The sequence below is a fragment of the Coregonus clupeaformis genome, unplaced genomic scaffold, assembly GCF_020615455.1.
Source record: "Coregonus clupeaformis isolate EN_2021a unplaced genomic scaffold, ASM2061545v1 scaf0087, whole genome shotgun sequence".
Classification (NCBI taxonomy): domain Eukaryota; kingdom Metazoa; phylum Chordata; class Actinopteri; order Salmoniformes; family Salmonidae; genus Coregonus; species Coregonus clupeaformis.
Genome location: NW_025533542.1, coordinates 844180 through 862842, shown reverse-complemented (window position 1 = coordinate 862842; position 18663 = coordinate 844180). Strand labels below are relative to the sequence as shown.

The following is an 18663-nucleotide window of genomic DNA, read 5'->3' as shown; positions in this document are numbered from 1 at the left end:
GTCATGAGCCCTCTCACTCCACCGGGTTACCACCTTAATTTGTTTCCACTATCTTCCACTCTGCTCACCTCCCTCTCTCTACTCAGCCTAACTAGCTCCACCTGTCCCTGCTCTGCTCAGCTCTAATTACTCTGCCAGCTGCGCCTGCATTACCCACTAACCTCTCCCAGTATTTAAGGCCCTGTCTTTCAGCTCTCCGGTGTCAGATCGTCTGCAAAGCTCACACCCGGAACCTGTTTGCTCGCGCTTCTGGCTCACCCTGGTTTTGTGACCCCGAACCTGCCTGTTTTTTGGATACTCTTCTGCCTCAGGAGATCCAGACCTGCTTCTGCCATTACGACTCCTGACTACTCTTCAATCCCGGTAACTCTGACCAGCCTTCTGCCTTGCTACTACGTATTTTGGATTTCCCTTGAACTGTACTGCTGCCTGGTTTCATTCCGCCCTGTTGTGTCTGTGTCTCCCCCCCAGGACTTCTGGACCACCCACCACCGGCTTCATAGGACGCATCGCTGCCACTGGGGGCACAGACCCAGCGCATTGGACGGGATCCCTGTTACCCCTGGAGCCTTCATTCACTCCCTACTTCCCTTTTCCCTTAAGTTTAATAAACTTTCTGGTGTGACGCAATTGTGGTCCTCTGGTCGTCTGTCTGCATCGTGACAGTACGATCTGACCATTATGGACTCAGCGCACACTTTCCCCGACATGGAAACCGATGAGCATGAGCAGCAGTTCCAGCAGCAGCAACAACAACTCGCCATGATCATTCAACTCCTCACCAACCTTACCCCAGCCAGTCTGCCCACCAGCCCAGCCCCCGAGTTACCTGCCCCGGTCATTGCAGCCGCTGCTCCGAACCCAAGATTGGAAACCCCGAGCGGTTCAACGGCGATTCAACCCAGGTCCGGCCATTCCTGACTAGCTGCCGACTTCAGTTCTCCTTGCAGCCAAGGACCTTCGCCACGGAGGGGGCTAAAGTTGGGTATGCCATCACTCACCTGACGGGCCGAGCTCGACTCTGGGGAACAGCAGAGTTCGAACGTCAAACCCCCGCATGTGCAACCTTCGACCTGTTTGCTGAGGAGATGCTGAAGGTGTTTGACCTGGATTCACCCACCGCAGAGGCGTCTCGTGAACTGTTCAGTATTCGACAAGGCAGACGTACAGTCGCAGACCATTCCATCGACTTCCGAACCCTGGCTAGACGAAGTTCTTGGAACACACCATCGTTGGTGGACGCGTTCTTCCATAGTTTGGCTGACTATATCAAGGACGAGTTGGTCTCCCATGAACTGCCTTCCACTCTTGATGAAGCCATCGCACTGACTGTCAGGATCGACAGAAGGATACAGACCCGTCGTCGTGAGAGGGGGCGCCAAGGTCCACCTACTACCGGCATTCGGAGAGATCCGACTGGGCTCCTGTCATCTACTGCCACTCACCCAGGTCAGCTTGATCAGTCTGAGCCTATGGAGATTGGGCGAGCCTCCCTCACTCCTGCAGAGCGCCAGCGCCGCTTCACCTCAAACCTCTGCCTCTATTGTGGAGGTGATGGACATCGTGTGGTAACCTGCCCTTTAAAGGGCCGAAGCTCACCGGGCGTAGGGGGAGTCCGGTTGAGTTCAATGACCATCCAGTCCTCCGACCGCAAACCCCTGCTGCAAGTTCACCTCCGCCTCTCTGACTCAACTCACACCCTGGCTGCTCTGGTGGATTCTGGGCGCCGAAGCCAACATAATGGACATCAAGCTGGCACGCCAACTGGGACTGGAGAACCTCCGTTTGACACCTCCTATTCCTGCCCGGGCACTGGACGGACACTTACTCGGATCGGTCACTCATGTCACGGCCCCGGTCTCGATGGGTCTGTCCGGAAACCATCAAGAAACTATCCAGTTTCACCTGCTCCCCTCTCCAGGCCAACCCCTCATCCTGGGTTACCCATGGCTCCGCCCGGCACAACCCTCAGCTCGACTGGGTGACCGGGGTGATCAGGGAGTGGGGAGAGGACTGCCACCGAACCTGCCTGCTTGCTGCCGCACTACCCCCTCGGCCAGTACCTACTAACTCCGCTCCTGACCTCTCCAATGTCCCAGAATGCTACCATGGTCTCAGAGAGGTGTTTAACAAAGCAAGAGCCACATCTCTGCCCCCTCACCGACCGTACGACTGTGCCATCGACCTCCTCCCTGGAACAGCTCCTCCAAGGGGTCGTCTTTATTCGTTGTCTGCTCCTGAAAGAAAGTCCATGGAGGACTACATCAATGGCTCTCTGTCCGCAGGATTAATCCGTTCATCTTCATCTCCTGCTGGTGCTGGCTTCTTCTTTGTGGGGAAGAAGGACGGATCTCTTCGCCCCTGCATCGACTACAGGGGACTCAACGACATCACAGTGAAGAACCGTTACCCTCTGCCTCTGCTCACCTCTGCTTTTGAGTTGCTCCAGGGAGCCACTGTTTTTACCAAGTTGGATCTCAGAAACGCTTACCACCTAGTGCGGATCCGGGAGGGAGATGAATGGAAAACCGCATTCAATACACCAACAGGCCACTACGAGTATCTGGTTATGCCTTTTGGCCTCACCAATGCTCCTGCTGTGTTCCAGGCTCTAGTGAATGATGTACTGCGGGACATGTTAAACAAGTTTGTCTTCGTTTACCTGGATGACATCTTAATTTACTCCAGAAACCTGTCTGAACACACCCGCCATGTCCAGCAAGTCCTTCATCGTCTTCTGGAGAATTCCCTCTACGCCAAGGCAGAGAAATGTGAGTTTCACGTCAAGACAGTGGCCTTCCTGGGGTACATAGTGGCAGAAGGAAGTATCCAAATGGATCCTGCCAAAGTATCAGCAGTCACTTCATGGCCAGTTCCGGAGAACAGAAAGAAGCTGCAACAGTTTCTGGGGTTTGCTAACTTCTATAGGAAGTTTATCCGGAACTACAGTACCGTTGCTGCCCCTCTCACTGCTCTAACCAGCACCAAGCAACCCTTCACCTGGACCCCAGCAGCCGACAAAGCCTTCAGTACCCTCAAGGTGAGGTTCACCTCCGCTCCCATCCTCCAGATGCCTGATGTGGACCGGCAATTCATTGTGGAGGTGGACGCCTCGGATGTGGGAGTTGGGGCTGTGATTTCTCAGTGGGCTGCGGAGGATAGGAAGCTCCATCCCTGTGCCTTTTTCTCACGTCGGTTGTCCCCCTCTGAGTGCAATTACGACATAGGGAACCGTGAGCTGCTGGCTGTGAAGCTTGCCTTGGAGGAGTGGCGTCACTGGCTGGAGGGGTCCACCATTCCATTTCTCGTTTGGACCGATCATAAGAACTTGGAGTACATCCGCACGGCCAAACGGTTGAACTCCAGGCAGTCCCGCTGGGCCCTGTTCTTCACCAGGTTTAATTTCACTCTGTCATACCGGCCTGGATCACGCAACACCAAGCCAGACGCCCTCTCCCGTCAATTCCAGAAGGATGACACCCCCTCCAAGGACCCTGTGTCGATTCTGCCAAGTCCCTGCATCGTTGCAGCTCTGACCTGGGCTGTTGAGGAACAGGTGCTGGAGGCTCTCCGTAACCAGCCAGGTCCCAGCACTTGCCCAGCTGACCGCCTTTTTGTCCCCGAAGACCTGAGGTCCCAGGTCATTCAGTGGGGACATGACTCCCGCCTAGCTTGTCACCCTGGCTCCACCCGCACTTACAACCTGCTCGCCCAGAGGTTCTGGTGGCCCTCTCTGAGGAAGGATGTACGGGAATTCGTCCAAGCCTGCCCCATCTGCAACCAACACAAGTCGTCCTGCCAGCCCCCAGCCGGATTGCTGCAGCCCCTGCCTGTGCCCAGACGTCCCTGGTCTCACATCGCCCTTGACTTTGTCACGGGGCTGCCCCCTTCAAGTGGCATGACCGTCATTCTCACCATCGTTGACCGTTTCAGCAAGATGGCACACTTCATTCCCCTCCCCAAGCTCCCAACCGCCAAGGAGACCGCCCAGGTGGTCCTGGAACACGTCTTCCGGATCCACGGACTGCCAAGGGATGTTGTTTCTGACCGTGGTCCACAATTCTCCTCCGCTTTTTGGAAGGAGTTCTGTCACCTGCTGGGAGCCACAGTCAGTCTGACTTCCGGATTCCATCCCCAATCCAATGGGCAGTCAGAGCGGGCTAATCAGGAGCTCGAGAAGGCGCTGCGATGCATGACTTCACGCAACCCCCACTCCTGGTCGCAGCAATTGACATGGGTGGAGTACGCACACAATTCTCTGACCTGCTCTGCCATCGGTATGTCCCCTTTCCAATGTGTTTATGGATACCAGCCTCCTCTATTTGCCAGCCAGGAGGAGGAGGTTACTTGCCCATCTGCACTTGCTTTTGCCCGTCGATGTCGCCGCACCTGGTCACAAGCCCGAGCCACACTCCTCAGGTCCGTTGCCAGCTACACTACCGGGGCCAACCGTCGGAGAATTCCTGCTCCCACCTACCATGTTGGTCAAAGGGTGTGGTTGTCATCGAAGAACCTGCCACTCAGGGTGGAGTCGCAGAAGCTGGCACCTCGGTTCATTGGCCCATTCCCTATCATAAGAGTGATTAGCCCAACTGCTGTCCGGCTCCAACTGCCTAATTCCCTGAGGGTGCACCCCACTTTCCATGTGTCTAAGATTAAGCCCATCCATGAGAGTCCGCTGGTCCCTGCTGCGCCTGGTCCTCCTCCTCCACGGCTCGTCGATGGTGGTCTGGTTTACACCGTCCGCCGCCTGCTTCGGTCCAGACGGAGGGGTAGGGGTCTCCAGTACCTCATTGACTGGGAGGGCTATGGACCTGAGGAAAGGACCTGGGTGCCAGCTAGTCGGATTGTGGATAGGACTCTCATCACCGCTTTCCACCAACGGCATCCTGATCAACCTGCAATCCGTAGGGGCCGCCCCAGAGGGGTCCCTAACCGTCCGGCCCGCTCGGCTTCCTGTCCTGTGCCTGATCCTGTCTCGGGACCTGTCCCATCTCCCGACCACGGCCCTCCGGCTTCCTCCGAGGATGAGGACGTTCACTGGGACCGTTCGGAGGAGTTCTAGCCCTCCTCCGGCTCCCCTCCTCCCGCCCGGCGTGGTGTTGCTCTTGGGACTTCTGGGGCCGTCCCTTGGGGGGTTCTGTCATGAGCCCTCTCACTCCACCGGGTTACCACCTTAATTTGTTTCCACTATCTTCCACTCTGCTCACCTCCCTCTCTCTACTCAGCCTAACTAGCTCCACCTGTCCCTGCTCTGCTCGGCTCTAATTACTCTGCCAGCTGCGCTGCATTACCCACTAACCTCTCCCAGTATTTAAGGCCCTGTCTTTCAGCTCTCCGGTGTCAGATCGTCTGCAAAGCTCACACCCGGAACCTGTTTGCTCGCGCTTCTGGCTCACCCTGGTTTTGTGACCCCGGACCTGCCTGTTTTTGGATACTCTTCTGCCTCAGGAGATCCAGACCTGCTTCTGCCATTACGACTCCTGACTACTCTTCAATCCCGGTAACTCTGACCAGCCTTCTGCCTTGCTACTACGTATTTTGGATTTCCCTTGAACTGTACTGCTGCCTGGTTTCATTCCGCCCTGTTGTGTCTGTGTCTCCCCCCCCCCCAGGACTTCTGGACCACCCACCACCGGCTTCATAGGACGCATCGCTGCCACTGGGGGGGGCACAGACCCAGCGCATTGGACGGGATCCCTGTTACCCCTGGAGCCTTCATTCACTCCCTACTTCCCTTTTCCCTTAAGTTTAATAAACTTTCTGGTGTGACGCAATTGTGGTCCTCTGGTCGTCTGTCTGCATCGTGACAGTATTTCAAGCACATAAAATATGCATCCTAGCCGAACTGCAATCTTAGCAGAAACAGGTTGGCTCGTTTTCACAGCTTTCTATGTCCTTACAACCGGTCAAACTGATGGCATTTGGAAATGATGCAGATAAAATTTTTCCCGTTTTTAAATTTTTTATTGCATTTTCTCCCAAGTCCCTAAACGTCTTTGCTCCGCGAAAGAAGCAGAGATGACAGAGAAAACGTTAACGATTCAAACTAGATTGAAGCATTCATTCTATCGATGTGTGACATTATTATGGTGAGCAAGGGTTTATTTTGCCTTCTAGGGCAACATAATGACAGAAGAGAAGCTGCATGTATCTAATTATAGACAAGATTACTAACAAATACCCTACCAAAATGTCGAGAATTATAAGCAGAAACATCTAAAGCAGGTAAAAATATATCCTGCACCCCCTGTAAAAAATAAATAAATAATTCCGCAGTCTCTGACTGTAGTCTACAGCATATTTCCTATATTAGCGAGTTAGGGTCGTGTACGTGCCTCAGATGTCCACTTTATCACATATAATCGGGCTGTTGCGGTTGGGGATGGGTTATTTGCAATTGCGGGTGAACAATCAGCTGACCCGCGCACCACTAGCCACCATACTATTCAGCTTCTACATCTGCGTAGAGGAAATGATTATCTGTAAGAAGTAAGAGAAAACATATCTGGTTATTTTCTACAATTATTTGTTTTGACATTGTTTGCGAGAATTGTTTTTGTTTGTTAAACTGCGTTTCCCACTCCAGTCAGCAGATGGCGATGTGAGTCTTTCAGGTGATGATTCTTGCGTGACGTAAAATCTAGTGGACGGGACTCTTCTTTTTCAACAACAACAACAACAACAACAACTACCTTCTCGGTAACTTGCTAGCAAACATAAAACCAAAACATTGAAGCTATTTGGACCATTTTTGTGTATATTAACCTCAGTGTTTTAAACACACTGTATATGTATGTACTAGTTAATCCATTTAATTTCATATTTACGTTGTCAGCTATCTGGCTTGTTCAGTTAGCCCAGCACTAGGCTAGTCGCTAATGCTAACTAGCTAGCTAGCTCACGTCCCCTACTATGAGCTCACTAAGTTACTCTCCCCCTGCTAAAGAAAATGAGGTCTGTTGGACGGAGAAAGAAACTCCCGCGCTGAACTTTACGTGAAAGAAGAAGAATTTACTGTGAAAGAAGAGGAAGTGGAGGAAGCTATCACAGTGAAAGAAGAAGAACGGGATGTTACGGTAGAGGAAGACGTTTTCGGAGTGAAAGAGGAGGGTACTGTGTTTGTAGTGAAAGAGGAGGAGATGACTGTCACATTGAAAGAAGAGGTATGACTTTTTGAAATGAAGGAGGAGGGGGAGATTACTGTCACATTGGAAGAAGAAGAAGAAGAAGAGACTGGAGATCTGATTAACACCAGTGAGTTCAATCTTAAACAGGGGCACACTATAATAATAATAAATAATATAATATGCCATTTAGCAGACGCTTTTATCCAAAGCGCCTTACAGTCATGCGTGCATACATTTTTGTGTATGGGTGGTCCCGGGGATCGAACCCACTACCTTGGCGTTACAAGCGCCGTGCTCTACCAGCTGAGCTACAGAGGACCACACTATAGACACTATGCAGTTGTTGAACTAATGTGTGCTATTAAAATGGCATTCTACTTCAGGTCTACACAATAATTTACCGCCGTAAATTTGTTTTTCACGTTAGATCAGGGGTCTCCAACCTTTTCAAGCATGAGAGCTACTTTTAAAAAATGTCGGTAGCTACTCTTTTTCTTCTTCTAGCTTTCAATTAGACACATTCTTTATTCTCTTCTAATCTCCAGGAGCGGTGCGTGGGTAAAATCACTGGGGGAACCAGGGGGGGAAAAAGCCATATTACAACCTATGTGTTGTGATAATTGCGTTGTTTGCTCTATAACCTGTTAGTTCATATGCCTCAGGACCGTGATATATATATATATATATATATATATATATAGGCCTAAAGGCAGAGACAATAAGAAGACAGTGGCAGAATAAATTCAACCACACCTTTGTTTCATCACAAAACCGGAGCGCAACCTCTGTCTGGTGAAGTCCACAAAGCATATTGCATGTAACAAACAGTTACATGACCTACAGCATGGTCAAGCAAGTTAACGTTTCCGACATTTTTGTACCACTAAACAACTATTGATTTAGAACGACAGAGAGTTACCGCAAGTCGCAAAGAAAACAGGAGCTGCCTCCACTATTCCAGCACCATTTCAACTTCAACATTTCAACATCATCAAATCACCTATGTTTGGTCTAATACAGTGACAACTAAAAGATACCAAAAACGATTTAGTCCAGTCAACGTAAGCTAAATATCATGTGGCTGTCTATGTTTCTGATTTCTGTATGCATGCGTTCGTGCAAGTAGAAAAAACATGTTGACTCACCCTACTTGTAGAGAAACGCCAATGCCATCCTCCTCTCTTTCATGTAGACTAAATGGTCTAGCACTCTTTAATACAGTACATGTTTTTATTTTTTTGTTGTCCTAGGCTACCTGGCTAAAATGCTTGCTCGCTAGCCTAACTTCCTTTCATGGGCAACGTTAGCCAGTTAACATTAGCCTTCTACATCTAGCTACATATTGAACTTCCATCCTCTCAGGCCAGGGACACAATGTATAAATTATTATTTTTATTTTTTTTATTTTTTTATTTATTTTTATTTCACCTTTATTTAACCAGGTAAGCCAGTTGAGAACAAGTTCTCATTTACAACTGCGACCTGGCCAAGATAAAGCAAAGCAGTGCGATAAAAACAACAACACAGAGTTACATATGGGGTAAAACAAAACAAAGTCAAAAATACAACAGAAATATATATACAGTGTGTGCAAATGTAGCAAGTTATGGAGGTAAGGCAATAAATAGGCTATAGTGCAAAATAATTACAATTAGTATTAACACTGGAATGATAGATGTGCAAGAGATGATGTGCAAATAGAGATACTGGGGTACAAATGAGCAAAATAAATAACAATATAGGGATGAGGTAGTTGGGCGGGCTAATTTCAGATGGGCTGTGTATAGGTGCAGTGATCGGTAAGGTGCTCTGACAACTGATGCTTAAAGTTAGTGAGGGAGATAAGTGTCTCCGGCTTCAGAGATTTTTGCAATTTGTTCCAGTCATTGGCAGCAGAGAACTGGAAGGAATGGCGGCCAAAGGAGGTGTTGGCTTTGGGGATGACCAGTGAGATATACCTGCTGGAGCGCATACTACAGGTGGGTGTTGCTATGGTGACCAATGAGCTAAGATAAGGCGGGGATTTGCCTAGCAGTGATTTATAGATGGCCTGGAGCCAGTGGGTTTGGCGACGAATATGTAGTGAGGACCAGCCAACAAGAGCGTACAGGTCACAGTGGTGGGTAGTATATGGGGCTTTGGAGACAAAACGGATGGCACTGTGATAGACTACATCCATTTTGCTGAGTAGAGTGTTGGAGGCTATTTTGTAAATGACATCGCCGAAGTCAAGGATCGGTAGGATAGTCAGTTTTACGAGGGCATGTTTGGCAGCATGAGTGAAGGAGGCTTTGTTGCGAAATAGGAAACCGATTCTAGATTTAACTTTGGATTGGAGATTCTTAATGTGAGTCTGGAAGGAGAGTTTACAGTCTAACCAGACACCTAGATATTTGTAATTGTCCACATACTCTAGGTCAGACCCGTCGAGAGTAGTGATTCTAGTCGGGTGGGCGGGTGCAAGCAGCGTTCGGTTGAAGAGCATGCATTTAGTTTTACTAGTGTTTAAGAGCAGTTGGAGGCTACTGAAGGAGTGTAGTATGGCATTGAAGCTCGTTTGGAGGTTTGTTAACACAGTGTCCAATGAAGGGCCAGATGTATACAAAATGGTGTCGTCTGCGTAGAGGTGGATCTGAGAGTCACCAGCAGCAAGAGCGACGTCATTGATATACACAGAGAAAAGAGTCGGCCCAAGAATTGAACCCTGTGGCACCCCCATAGAGACTGCCATAGGTCCAGACAACAGGCCCTCCGATTTGACACATTTAACTCTATCAGAGAAGTAGTTGGTGAACCAGGCGAGGCAGTCATTTGAGAAACCCAGGCTATTTAGTCTGCCAATAAGAATGCGGTGGTTGACAGAGTCGAAAGCCTTGGCCAGGTCAATGAAAACGGCTGCACAGTACTGTCTATTATCGATCGCGGTTATAATATCGTTTAGGACCTTGAGCGTGGCTGAAGTGCACCCATGACCAGCTCGGAAACCGGATTGCATAGCGGAGAAGGTACGGTGGGATTCGAAATGGTCGGTGATCTGTTTGTTAACTTGGCTTTCAAAAACTTTTGAAAGGCAGGGCAGGATGGATATGGGTCTGTAACAGTTTGGATCTAGAGTGTCACCCCCTTTGAAGAGGGGGATGACCGCGGCAGCTTTCCAATCTCTGGGGATCTCAGACGTTACGAAAGAGAGGTTGAACAGGCTAGTAATAGGGGTTGCGACAATTTCGGCGGCTAGTTTTAGAAAGAAAGGGTCCAGATTGTCTAGCCCAGATGATTTGTAGGGGTCCAGATTTTGCAGCTCTTTCAGAACATCAGCTGTCTGGATTTGTGTGAAGGAGAAGCGGGGGGGCATGGGCAAGTTGCAGCGGAGGGTGCAGAGCTGGTGGCCGGGGTAGTGGTAGCCAGGTGGAAAGCATGGCCAGCCGTAGCAAAATGCTTGTTGAAATTCTCGATTATTGTAGATTTATCGGTGGTGATAGTGTTTCCTAGCCTCAGTGCAGTGGGCAGCTGGGAGGAAGTGCTCTTATTTTCCATGAACTTTACAGTGTCCCAAAACTTTTTGGAGTTAGTGCTACAGGATGCAAATTTCTGTTTGAAAAAGTTAGCCTTTGCTTTCCTAACTGCTTGTGTATATTGGTTCCTAACTTCCCTGAAAAGTTGCATATCGCGGGGGCTATTTGATGCTAATGCAGTACGCCACAGGATGTTTTTGTGCTGGTCAAGGGCAGTCAAGTCTGAGGAGAACCAGGGGCTATATCTGTTCTTAGTTCTGTATTTTTTGAATGGGGCATGTTTATTTAAGATTGAGAGGAAATTACTTTTAAAGAACAACCAGGTATCCTCTACTGACGGAATGAGATCTATATCCATCCAGGATACCTGGGCCAGGTCAATTAGGAAGGCCTGCTCGCTGAAGTGTTTTTGGGAGCGTTTGACAGTGATGAGGGGTGGTCGTTTGACCGCGGACCCGTTACGGACGCAGGCAATAAGGCAGTGATCGCTGAGATCCTGGTTGAAGACAGCGGAGGTGTATTTAGAGGGTAAGTTAGTCAGGATGATATCTATGAGGGTACCCATGTTTACGGATTTAGGGCTGTACCTGGTAGGTTCGTTGATAATTTGTGTGAGATTGAGGGCATCTAGTTTAGATTGTAGGATGGCCGGGGTGTTAAGCATATCCCAATTTAGGTCACCAAGCAGTACGAACTCTGAGGATAGATGGGGGGCAATCAATTCACATATGGTGTCCAGGGCACAGCTGGGGGCTGAGGGGGGTCTGTAGCAAGCGGCAACAGTGAGAGATTTATTTCTGGAAAGGTGGATTTTTAGAAGTAGAAGCTCAAACTGTTTGGGCACAGACCTGGATAGTATGATAGAGCTCTGCAGGCTATCTCTACAGTAGATTGCAACTCCACCCCCTTCGGCAGTTCTATCTAGACGGAAAATGTTATAGTTGGGGATGGAAATTTCAGAATTTTTGGTGGCCTTCCTAAGCCAGGATTCAGACACCGCTAGAACATCAGGGTTGGCGGAGTGTGCTAACGCAGTGAATAACTCAAACTTAGGAAGGAGGCTTCTGATATTTACGTGCAGAAAACCAAGGCTTTTACGGTTACAGAAGTCAATAAATGATAGCTCCTGGGGAGTAGGAGTGATACTGGGGGCTACAGGGCCTGGGTTAGCCTCTACATCACCAGAGGAACAGAGGAGGACTAGAATAAGGATACGACTAAAGGCTTTAAGAACTGGTCTTCTAGTGCGTTGGGTACATAGAATAAAGGGGGCAGTTCTCCGGGCGTTGTAGAAAAGATTCAGGGCATTATGTACAGAAAAGGATATGGAAGGATATGAGTACAGTTGAGGTAACCCTAAGCGTTGGGTAACAATGAAAGAGATAGCATCACTGGAGGCACCGATTGAGCCGGTCTCGGCGTGAATGGGGGGTGGAACAAAGGAACTATTTGAGGCAGTTTGAGAGGGACTAGGGGTTCTACAGTGAAATTGTATAATAAGAACTAACCCAAACAGCAATAGGCAAGGCATAATTGACATGGGAGAGAGGCATAAAGCAATCACAGGTGTTATTAGAGAGAGCTAAGACAACAACTGGTAATAGCGATAAAGTTTGGGCTGAGGCTAAACAGAATAAACAGGACAGGGTACCGTGTAAAGGAACAGTCCAGCAGGCATCAGCTGTGCAGCTGAGTGATCATAAGGTCCAGTGAACAGCAATATGTGAGTCCGAGAGCAGTTCAAATTGGTGCTTCAGCACAGCTAGCAGGGAGCACAGTTGTAGTTTGCGTGTGCTAGCGGACCGGGGCTGGCAGATGGATCTTCGTGGTCGCCGCAACGGGAAGCCTGTTGAAACCACATCAGACGATTTCGCCGGCAAACCAGTCGTGTTAGATCGGCGGGGCTCAGTGTCAACACTAGGAGGTCCCGTCCGGTTGACAGAGAGGTAGATAGCCGGGAGATGGGCCTGAGGCTAGCTCAAGGCTAACTGGTGCTTGCTATAGGGCAATGGTAATTAGCCAACAACAGGTTGCAGCTAGCTAGCTGGTTGCGATGATCCGGCGCTAGGGTCCAGTGATTCCGGCAGAAAGTCCGATAAGCTCTGGGTCGAGAGCACGCTGTGCAGACTGGCCGACGAATTGTCCAGGCTAGAGCTAGAGCTGGCTGGTGGATAGTGTAGGCCACGGACAATGGTGAAGACGCTAACGGTGACTAATAGCAAGTAGCCATTCAGTTGCAGCTACACTAGTTTCAGCTTAAGGTTCTTGATGAAAGTTATAAAGAAATAATAGAATCCTTTCCACGTTGGGTGAGGCGGGTTGCAGGAAAGTATATTTAGTTAAAGAATGAAAAGTAAAAATTGAGAAATATATACAAAATAGACAAAAAAAACAAGAAACGGGATATTTACACTAGGACAATGAATAAAACCGCGACCGCACTGCTACGCCATCTTGGAAAATAGTTTGATCAGAATCGACGTTATAATCATTGGCCAGTACGGAGAATTAAGTAAAACCACAAATCCCTATCTCCATCGATGGCTAATTTAGGAAAGGGCCAATTTTAGCTCGCTAGCTAACCACCGGAGGACAACAACACAACGAGATGCAACAAGAACAGAACATCTGTCTGTCAATTACGTATTTCTCTTGATGCGATTTGATTGGAGTGAAGCCAAATTCAAACTGGCTTCCTTGACACTTTTTATTGGTGCGCCAGGACCATTCACAGTTGAGCTTACTCAGTTTAGCTCAATGCTGATTGGCTATTATTTTATTTTAAAAAATAATCAAGGGAGGACAAATGCTCGCTGGTTTCACTTGCATTCAATGCTATGGGCGGCAACAATGTCATACTCTTTCGGACCCGACAGCATCAGATAGATGGCCTACACATACAGAGATAGAGGGGCGCTGTTTCGCTTGCTCGGATGCTTTTTCCGGTGAGATACATTCAGCCTCTTGGGAAGTGAAGGAAACACAGAGGGACGAAAGATAAATGATTGTATGTTTTTTGGGAAAGCCTGGCTTCCCTTGGCATACATGAATATACGCCACTGCTCCTCTCCCCTGCAACTATTCCCCAGGTCCTTAGTGTACAAGAGAAAGTAGTGCACTATGTTGTCAACTCTTCCCCTGGTCCTTAGTGTACAAGAGAAAGTAGTGCACTATGTTGTCAACTCTTCCCGTGGTCCTTAGTGTACAAGAGAAAGTAGTGCACTATGTTGTCAACTCTTCCTCTGGTCCTTAGTGTACAAGAGAAAGTAGTGCACTATGTTGTCAACTCTTCCTCTGGTCCTTAGTGTACAAGAGAAAGTAGTGCAGTATGTTTTCTGTCAATATACACTACCGTTCAAAAGTTTGGGTCACTTAGAAATGTCCTTGTTTTCGAAAGAAAAGCATTTTTTTGGCCATTAAAATAACATCAAATTGATCAGAAATACAGTGTAGACAATCATGTTGTAAATGGCTATTGTAGCTGGAAACGGCTGATTTTTTTAATGGAATATCTACATAGTTGTACAGAGGCCCATTATCAGCAACCATTAGTCCTGTGTTCCAATGGCACGTAGAAACAGCCGTTGATTAGATAGTAGCTGGGAGCTTGCGGTGTCGGATGCTTGTGAGATTTGTTTATGACAGTTTGCGATGGAACACATGAAAAATTGCATTTACTTTCGGAATTGTTTGGCGAGCTATGAGCTGTTGGAGACCCCTGCATCAGATACTTGTTTGATATTTGGGAGTTCGCACGTCAATACCTCTTCATTGAAGGTCATAGGATGATGAGAGTGATATGTCTAGAATCAGATTAAGGTAGCGATTAAGCTACACCCTACATTTTGGCCATTCCGTTCCGTTTTCAAAAAGTGACTATTGGTTTCAATGGGGGAATGTTTGCACTTTTGGCTAAGGGACCGTCTTTAAAAGTACAATCTGCAGAACATGGTGTTTACAGAAAAACTGGCAATTCTCACATAGAAACTTCATCGGAAGGAAGGATATTTGACATGCCAAAACATTCAGGAGATAGAGGTCCTCAAAGTTGACCCTTTCTGCATACCCCACCCTACCGTGAGACACCATATCTTGGTCATTGATCAAGACAAAAGGGTTGATTTTGATATTATTCGAAATCTTACAAATAGGATTGAAGCTCTGCGTCATTCGTTTTTTAAAATCTGAATGGTGTTATTAGGTCCTTAATATTTTAGCTGTAAGGTAAGACAGACTGAGCTGATGGAACTCTGCTACCACATCATATATCCTATAATTACAACCAACTCATGTCTGATTTCATGACATTTTGGTTGACATTTTCCGTTTCTTTTCAAATGATTAAGAGGACAGAATCAAGACCATGCCTGATCATTTTGTTCATTTGATCATTCTGGATTTAAAAAATGTTGTAAAAAATTGATGACCTCCGGTTATTGAGGGATCTAGTCTGTATTAAACCTCAGAGAAGGCAGTTTGATCATGTGGAGGTTTCATTCAGGGCTCGAATCCACACAGCGTCTCAGAGTAAGAGTGCTGTACTAGCATCAGTATTGACTTTTATATAATAATGAATTAGATTGTATGGACCTGATCCTAGATCAACATCCCTACTCTGAAACGCTTTGTGAATATGGGCCCAGGTCTCTCTGTTTACTAAATACTGTCTGTCTTTGGCAGGAGAGAGACTAGACTCTCACTCTGACAGAGGGAAGAGTCCTTCAGGGGAACCAGACCAAGAGACGTCCAAACCAGCAAGACGACACCAGTGCTCCCAGTGTAAAAATAGTTTTACCAGGTTATGGGACCTGAAATCACATGAGAGGACACACACAGGAGAGAAGCCCTATCAATGCTTCCAGTGTGAAACCAGATTTTCTCAGTTAGGGCATCTGAAAACCCATAAGAGAATACACACAGGAGAGAAGCCCTACCAGTGCTCCCAGTGTCAAACTAGTTTTTCCTCCTCAGGGACCCTGAAATCACATGAGAGAATAGACACGGGACAGAAGCCTTACCAATGCTCCCAATGTGGAAAGGGTTTTCGCTGGTCAGGGCAACGGAAAAAGCATAAAAAAAAACACACAGGAGAAAAGCCTTACCACTGCTCTCAATGTGGAAAGAGGTTTACCACTTCAGGGACCCTGAAAGATCATGTAAGAATACATACAGGAGAGAAGCCCTACCACTGCTCCCAGTGTGAAAATAGTTTTACCCGGTTATCGGGCCTGAAATCACATGAGAGGACACACACAGGAGAGAAGCCTTACCACTGCTTCCAGTGTGGAAAGCGTTTTACCACATCAGTGTCCCTGAAAAACCATGAGCAAACACATTCTGTAGAAAAGCCTTTCCACTGTTCACATTGTGAAAAGAGTTTTACGAATTTAGAGTACCTGAAAAGGCATGAGAAAAGACATAAACGGGAGAAGCCTTTTCACTGCTCCCACTGTGGAATGAAATTTACCTGGTTTCAGCAACTGAAGGAGCATGGAAGAATCCACACCGGAGAGAAACGTTATGAATGCTGCCAGTGTGGAAAGATATTTACCCAGTTGGGGCACCTGAAAGACCACGAGATAACACACACAGGAAAGAGGCCTTACCACTGCTCCCAGTGTGGAAAGGAATATAACACGTCAAATGGACTTAAAGTTCATGAGAAAACACACATACTGCTCCCACACTTGTCTCATATTTTTGACTGAGAAATTGTGCTTTTGTTTAACGGCACATGAAATCAAATTGTATAAAGCGCATTCCAAAAGACATTTGTATGTTTTTTTATTTAAACACCTGAACTGAATATGGAGTATGTCAGTTTGAATGTAGATACTGTAGTGTCGAGATAACGATGCTAATTATGCTGTGATGACAAGAAGTCCGCTGACACTGTCCTTGATTATAATGGTTTATTACATCAAAGATTTCAGCGTCAATTTACAGACTCCTGCAGACATCTGGAGAACAACTGACCCAATCTCTAATATGTTATATTCTCCCCGTCCTTTGTTTCAACCATGGTATTTATAATATGTAACATAATATGGGTGGTTTTCCCACAGACCAATCCCAGGCCTCCACATAACAGACCTCCTCTGTTTTAGGGGGCCCCTATAGTAATGCTTTCCAGATGCTTCGGCAAGCTGAGTCAACTTCCTCTAACACACCATTTGCAAACGTCAGCAAAGTCATAAACTGTTTAGATACTACAATACTCTGATTAAATTATCATTTTCAAACTCTGTGTTTTCTTTCTGGGTGTGTTTATCTGCGTGTCATTCCTCGAGCACTACACATCATCAAGTGTCTATCTGCTGTTTTCTCCATTGTTTATATTTGTGTTGGTGGCTCATGCTGACATTTGTATCTTACAGAGTGTGACTTTAAGGGAATAGATTTTGTCTTTAAAGGGGCAATCTGCTATTGCTACATCCATTTTCAAATGAATGATATACAGTTGTGGCCAGATACTGTAAGTGCCTTTGAACAGGGTATGGTAGTAGGTGCCAGGCGTACTGGTTTGTGTCAAGAACTGCAACACTGCTGGATTATTGACGCTCAACAGTTTCCGGTGTGTATCAAGAATAGTCCACCACCCAAAGGACGTCCAGCCAACGTGACACAACTGTGGGAGGTATTGGAGTCAACATGGGCCAGCATCCCTGTGGAATGCTTTTGACACCTTGTAGAGTCCACGCCCATTAGCCGCTAGAGTCCACGCCCATTAGCCGCTAGAGTCCACGCCCATTAGCCGCCGGAAGCAGGGGTGCTGCAGCGCCCCCAGACTAATCTGAATTTAAAAAAGATACATTAATAAAAGTATATATTTTTTTAAGTAGTGCACTGGGCCTTTACTAGTCCTGGATTAGCGGACAGATATAGCCTTCTGTTGCACAGCCCCCCAGAAAATCTACAGCGCCGCAATATATCTCAGTTTATTGCATAAATCCGTGCATGCATTGGATTGCAATGATGGTGCAGTAAAATAATCCAGTCCAGTTTTATGAATTAGGCTAATCCAAATGTAGGCTATGACACAATGTAAAGGCTTAAACGTGGTCAGCTGTTAGATCAAAATAGAGGCGCGGAAATCTCCGGGTGAAAAGGAGTTGTCAACGGTGCTGTCATTCAAGGTCCTTTATTTACCCTGTTCGTAATGAGCACCGGACTGTTGCATTTTGGCTTCTGCTCAGATGGATGAAGCCCGCGGGAAACACATGCAGCACACAGACACCATGGCTACAGACCTACCACAGATCTGACTTGCAGTGATGTAGTGCTAGTATTATTATTTTGGCATCATTTCCTCAATCAAAGTTTCTACAGACAGATGTAGCCTATTGAATAAGTAGTGAACGTAAATTATTAGCCTACCACGTAGAATTGCAGGAAATTCTTTTTAAAACAGCCTTAAAATCAAGATTTTGGTCTGGTGTATTCATGCATCTCAATAAACTATAACCTAAATGCATTATTACTTCCAACTTGTCCCAATTCACATTTCCAATTTCCCACCCCGACATAGCCTACCTACCAAGCTAGAATGGGCCCTGCGTTTCAACCAATAGCCAAGGTAGGCTAAATATCCCAACTTCCAGAGAGGGTCAGGCTCTTGGGCTTTGCGGTGGCAACTCTGGTTTGGGTGTCCTCGCAGAACGGCGTCGCTGTAACCAAGTTGTCACATATCATTATGGGTTCCACTGCGCCAGAGCAGGTCGGTGGAGTTGGTTGAACATCATGGCAGACACAGTGATTTTTTTTCCTCCATGTTCTGAAGTTGTCAAGCCTCCAATGTTTTATTTTTTGATCCTTTATTTAACTAGGCAAGTCAGTTAAGAACAAATTCTTATTTTACAATGACGGCCTACACCGGCCAAACCCGGACGACGCTGGGCCAATTGTGCGCCGCCCTATGGGACTCCCAATCACGGCCGGTTGTGATACAGCCTGGAATCGAACCAGTGACGCCTCAAACACTGAGATGCAGTACCTTAGACCGCTGCACCACTCGGTCTGTA

The 18663-nt window shown here is 47.3% G+C and overlaps 1 protein-coding gene across 1 annotated transcript; it reads left to right on the top strand.

Moving 5' to 3' along the window:
• Window positions 1-6679: 6679 nt before the first annotated feature.
• On the top strand, window positions 6680-16566 carry LOC121563777 (zinc finger protein 239-like). Its single transcript, XM_045213204.1, has 2 exons — window positions 6680-7257; window positions 15323-16566. The coding sequence occupies exons 1-2, from the start codon at window positions 7182-7184 to the stop codon at window positions 16348-16350; spliced, it is 1104 nt and encodes a 367-aa protein (XP_045069139.1). The 5' UTR covers window positions 6680-7181; the 3' UTR covers window positions 16351-16566.
• Window positions 16567-18663: the final 2097 nt, after the last annotated feature.

Bases quoted from the DNA above. Each gene is read 5' to 3' on its own strand.
- LOC121563777 (XM_045213204.1), top strand. From the start codon at position 7,182: ATGAAGGAGGAGGGGGAGATTACTGTCACATTGGAAGAAGAAGAAGAA. The intron at 7,258-15,322 runs GTGAGTTCAATC...TGTCTTTGGCAG, and splicing joins TGGAGATCTGATTAACACCA to GAGAGAGACTAGACTCTCAC.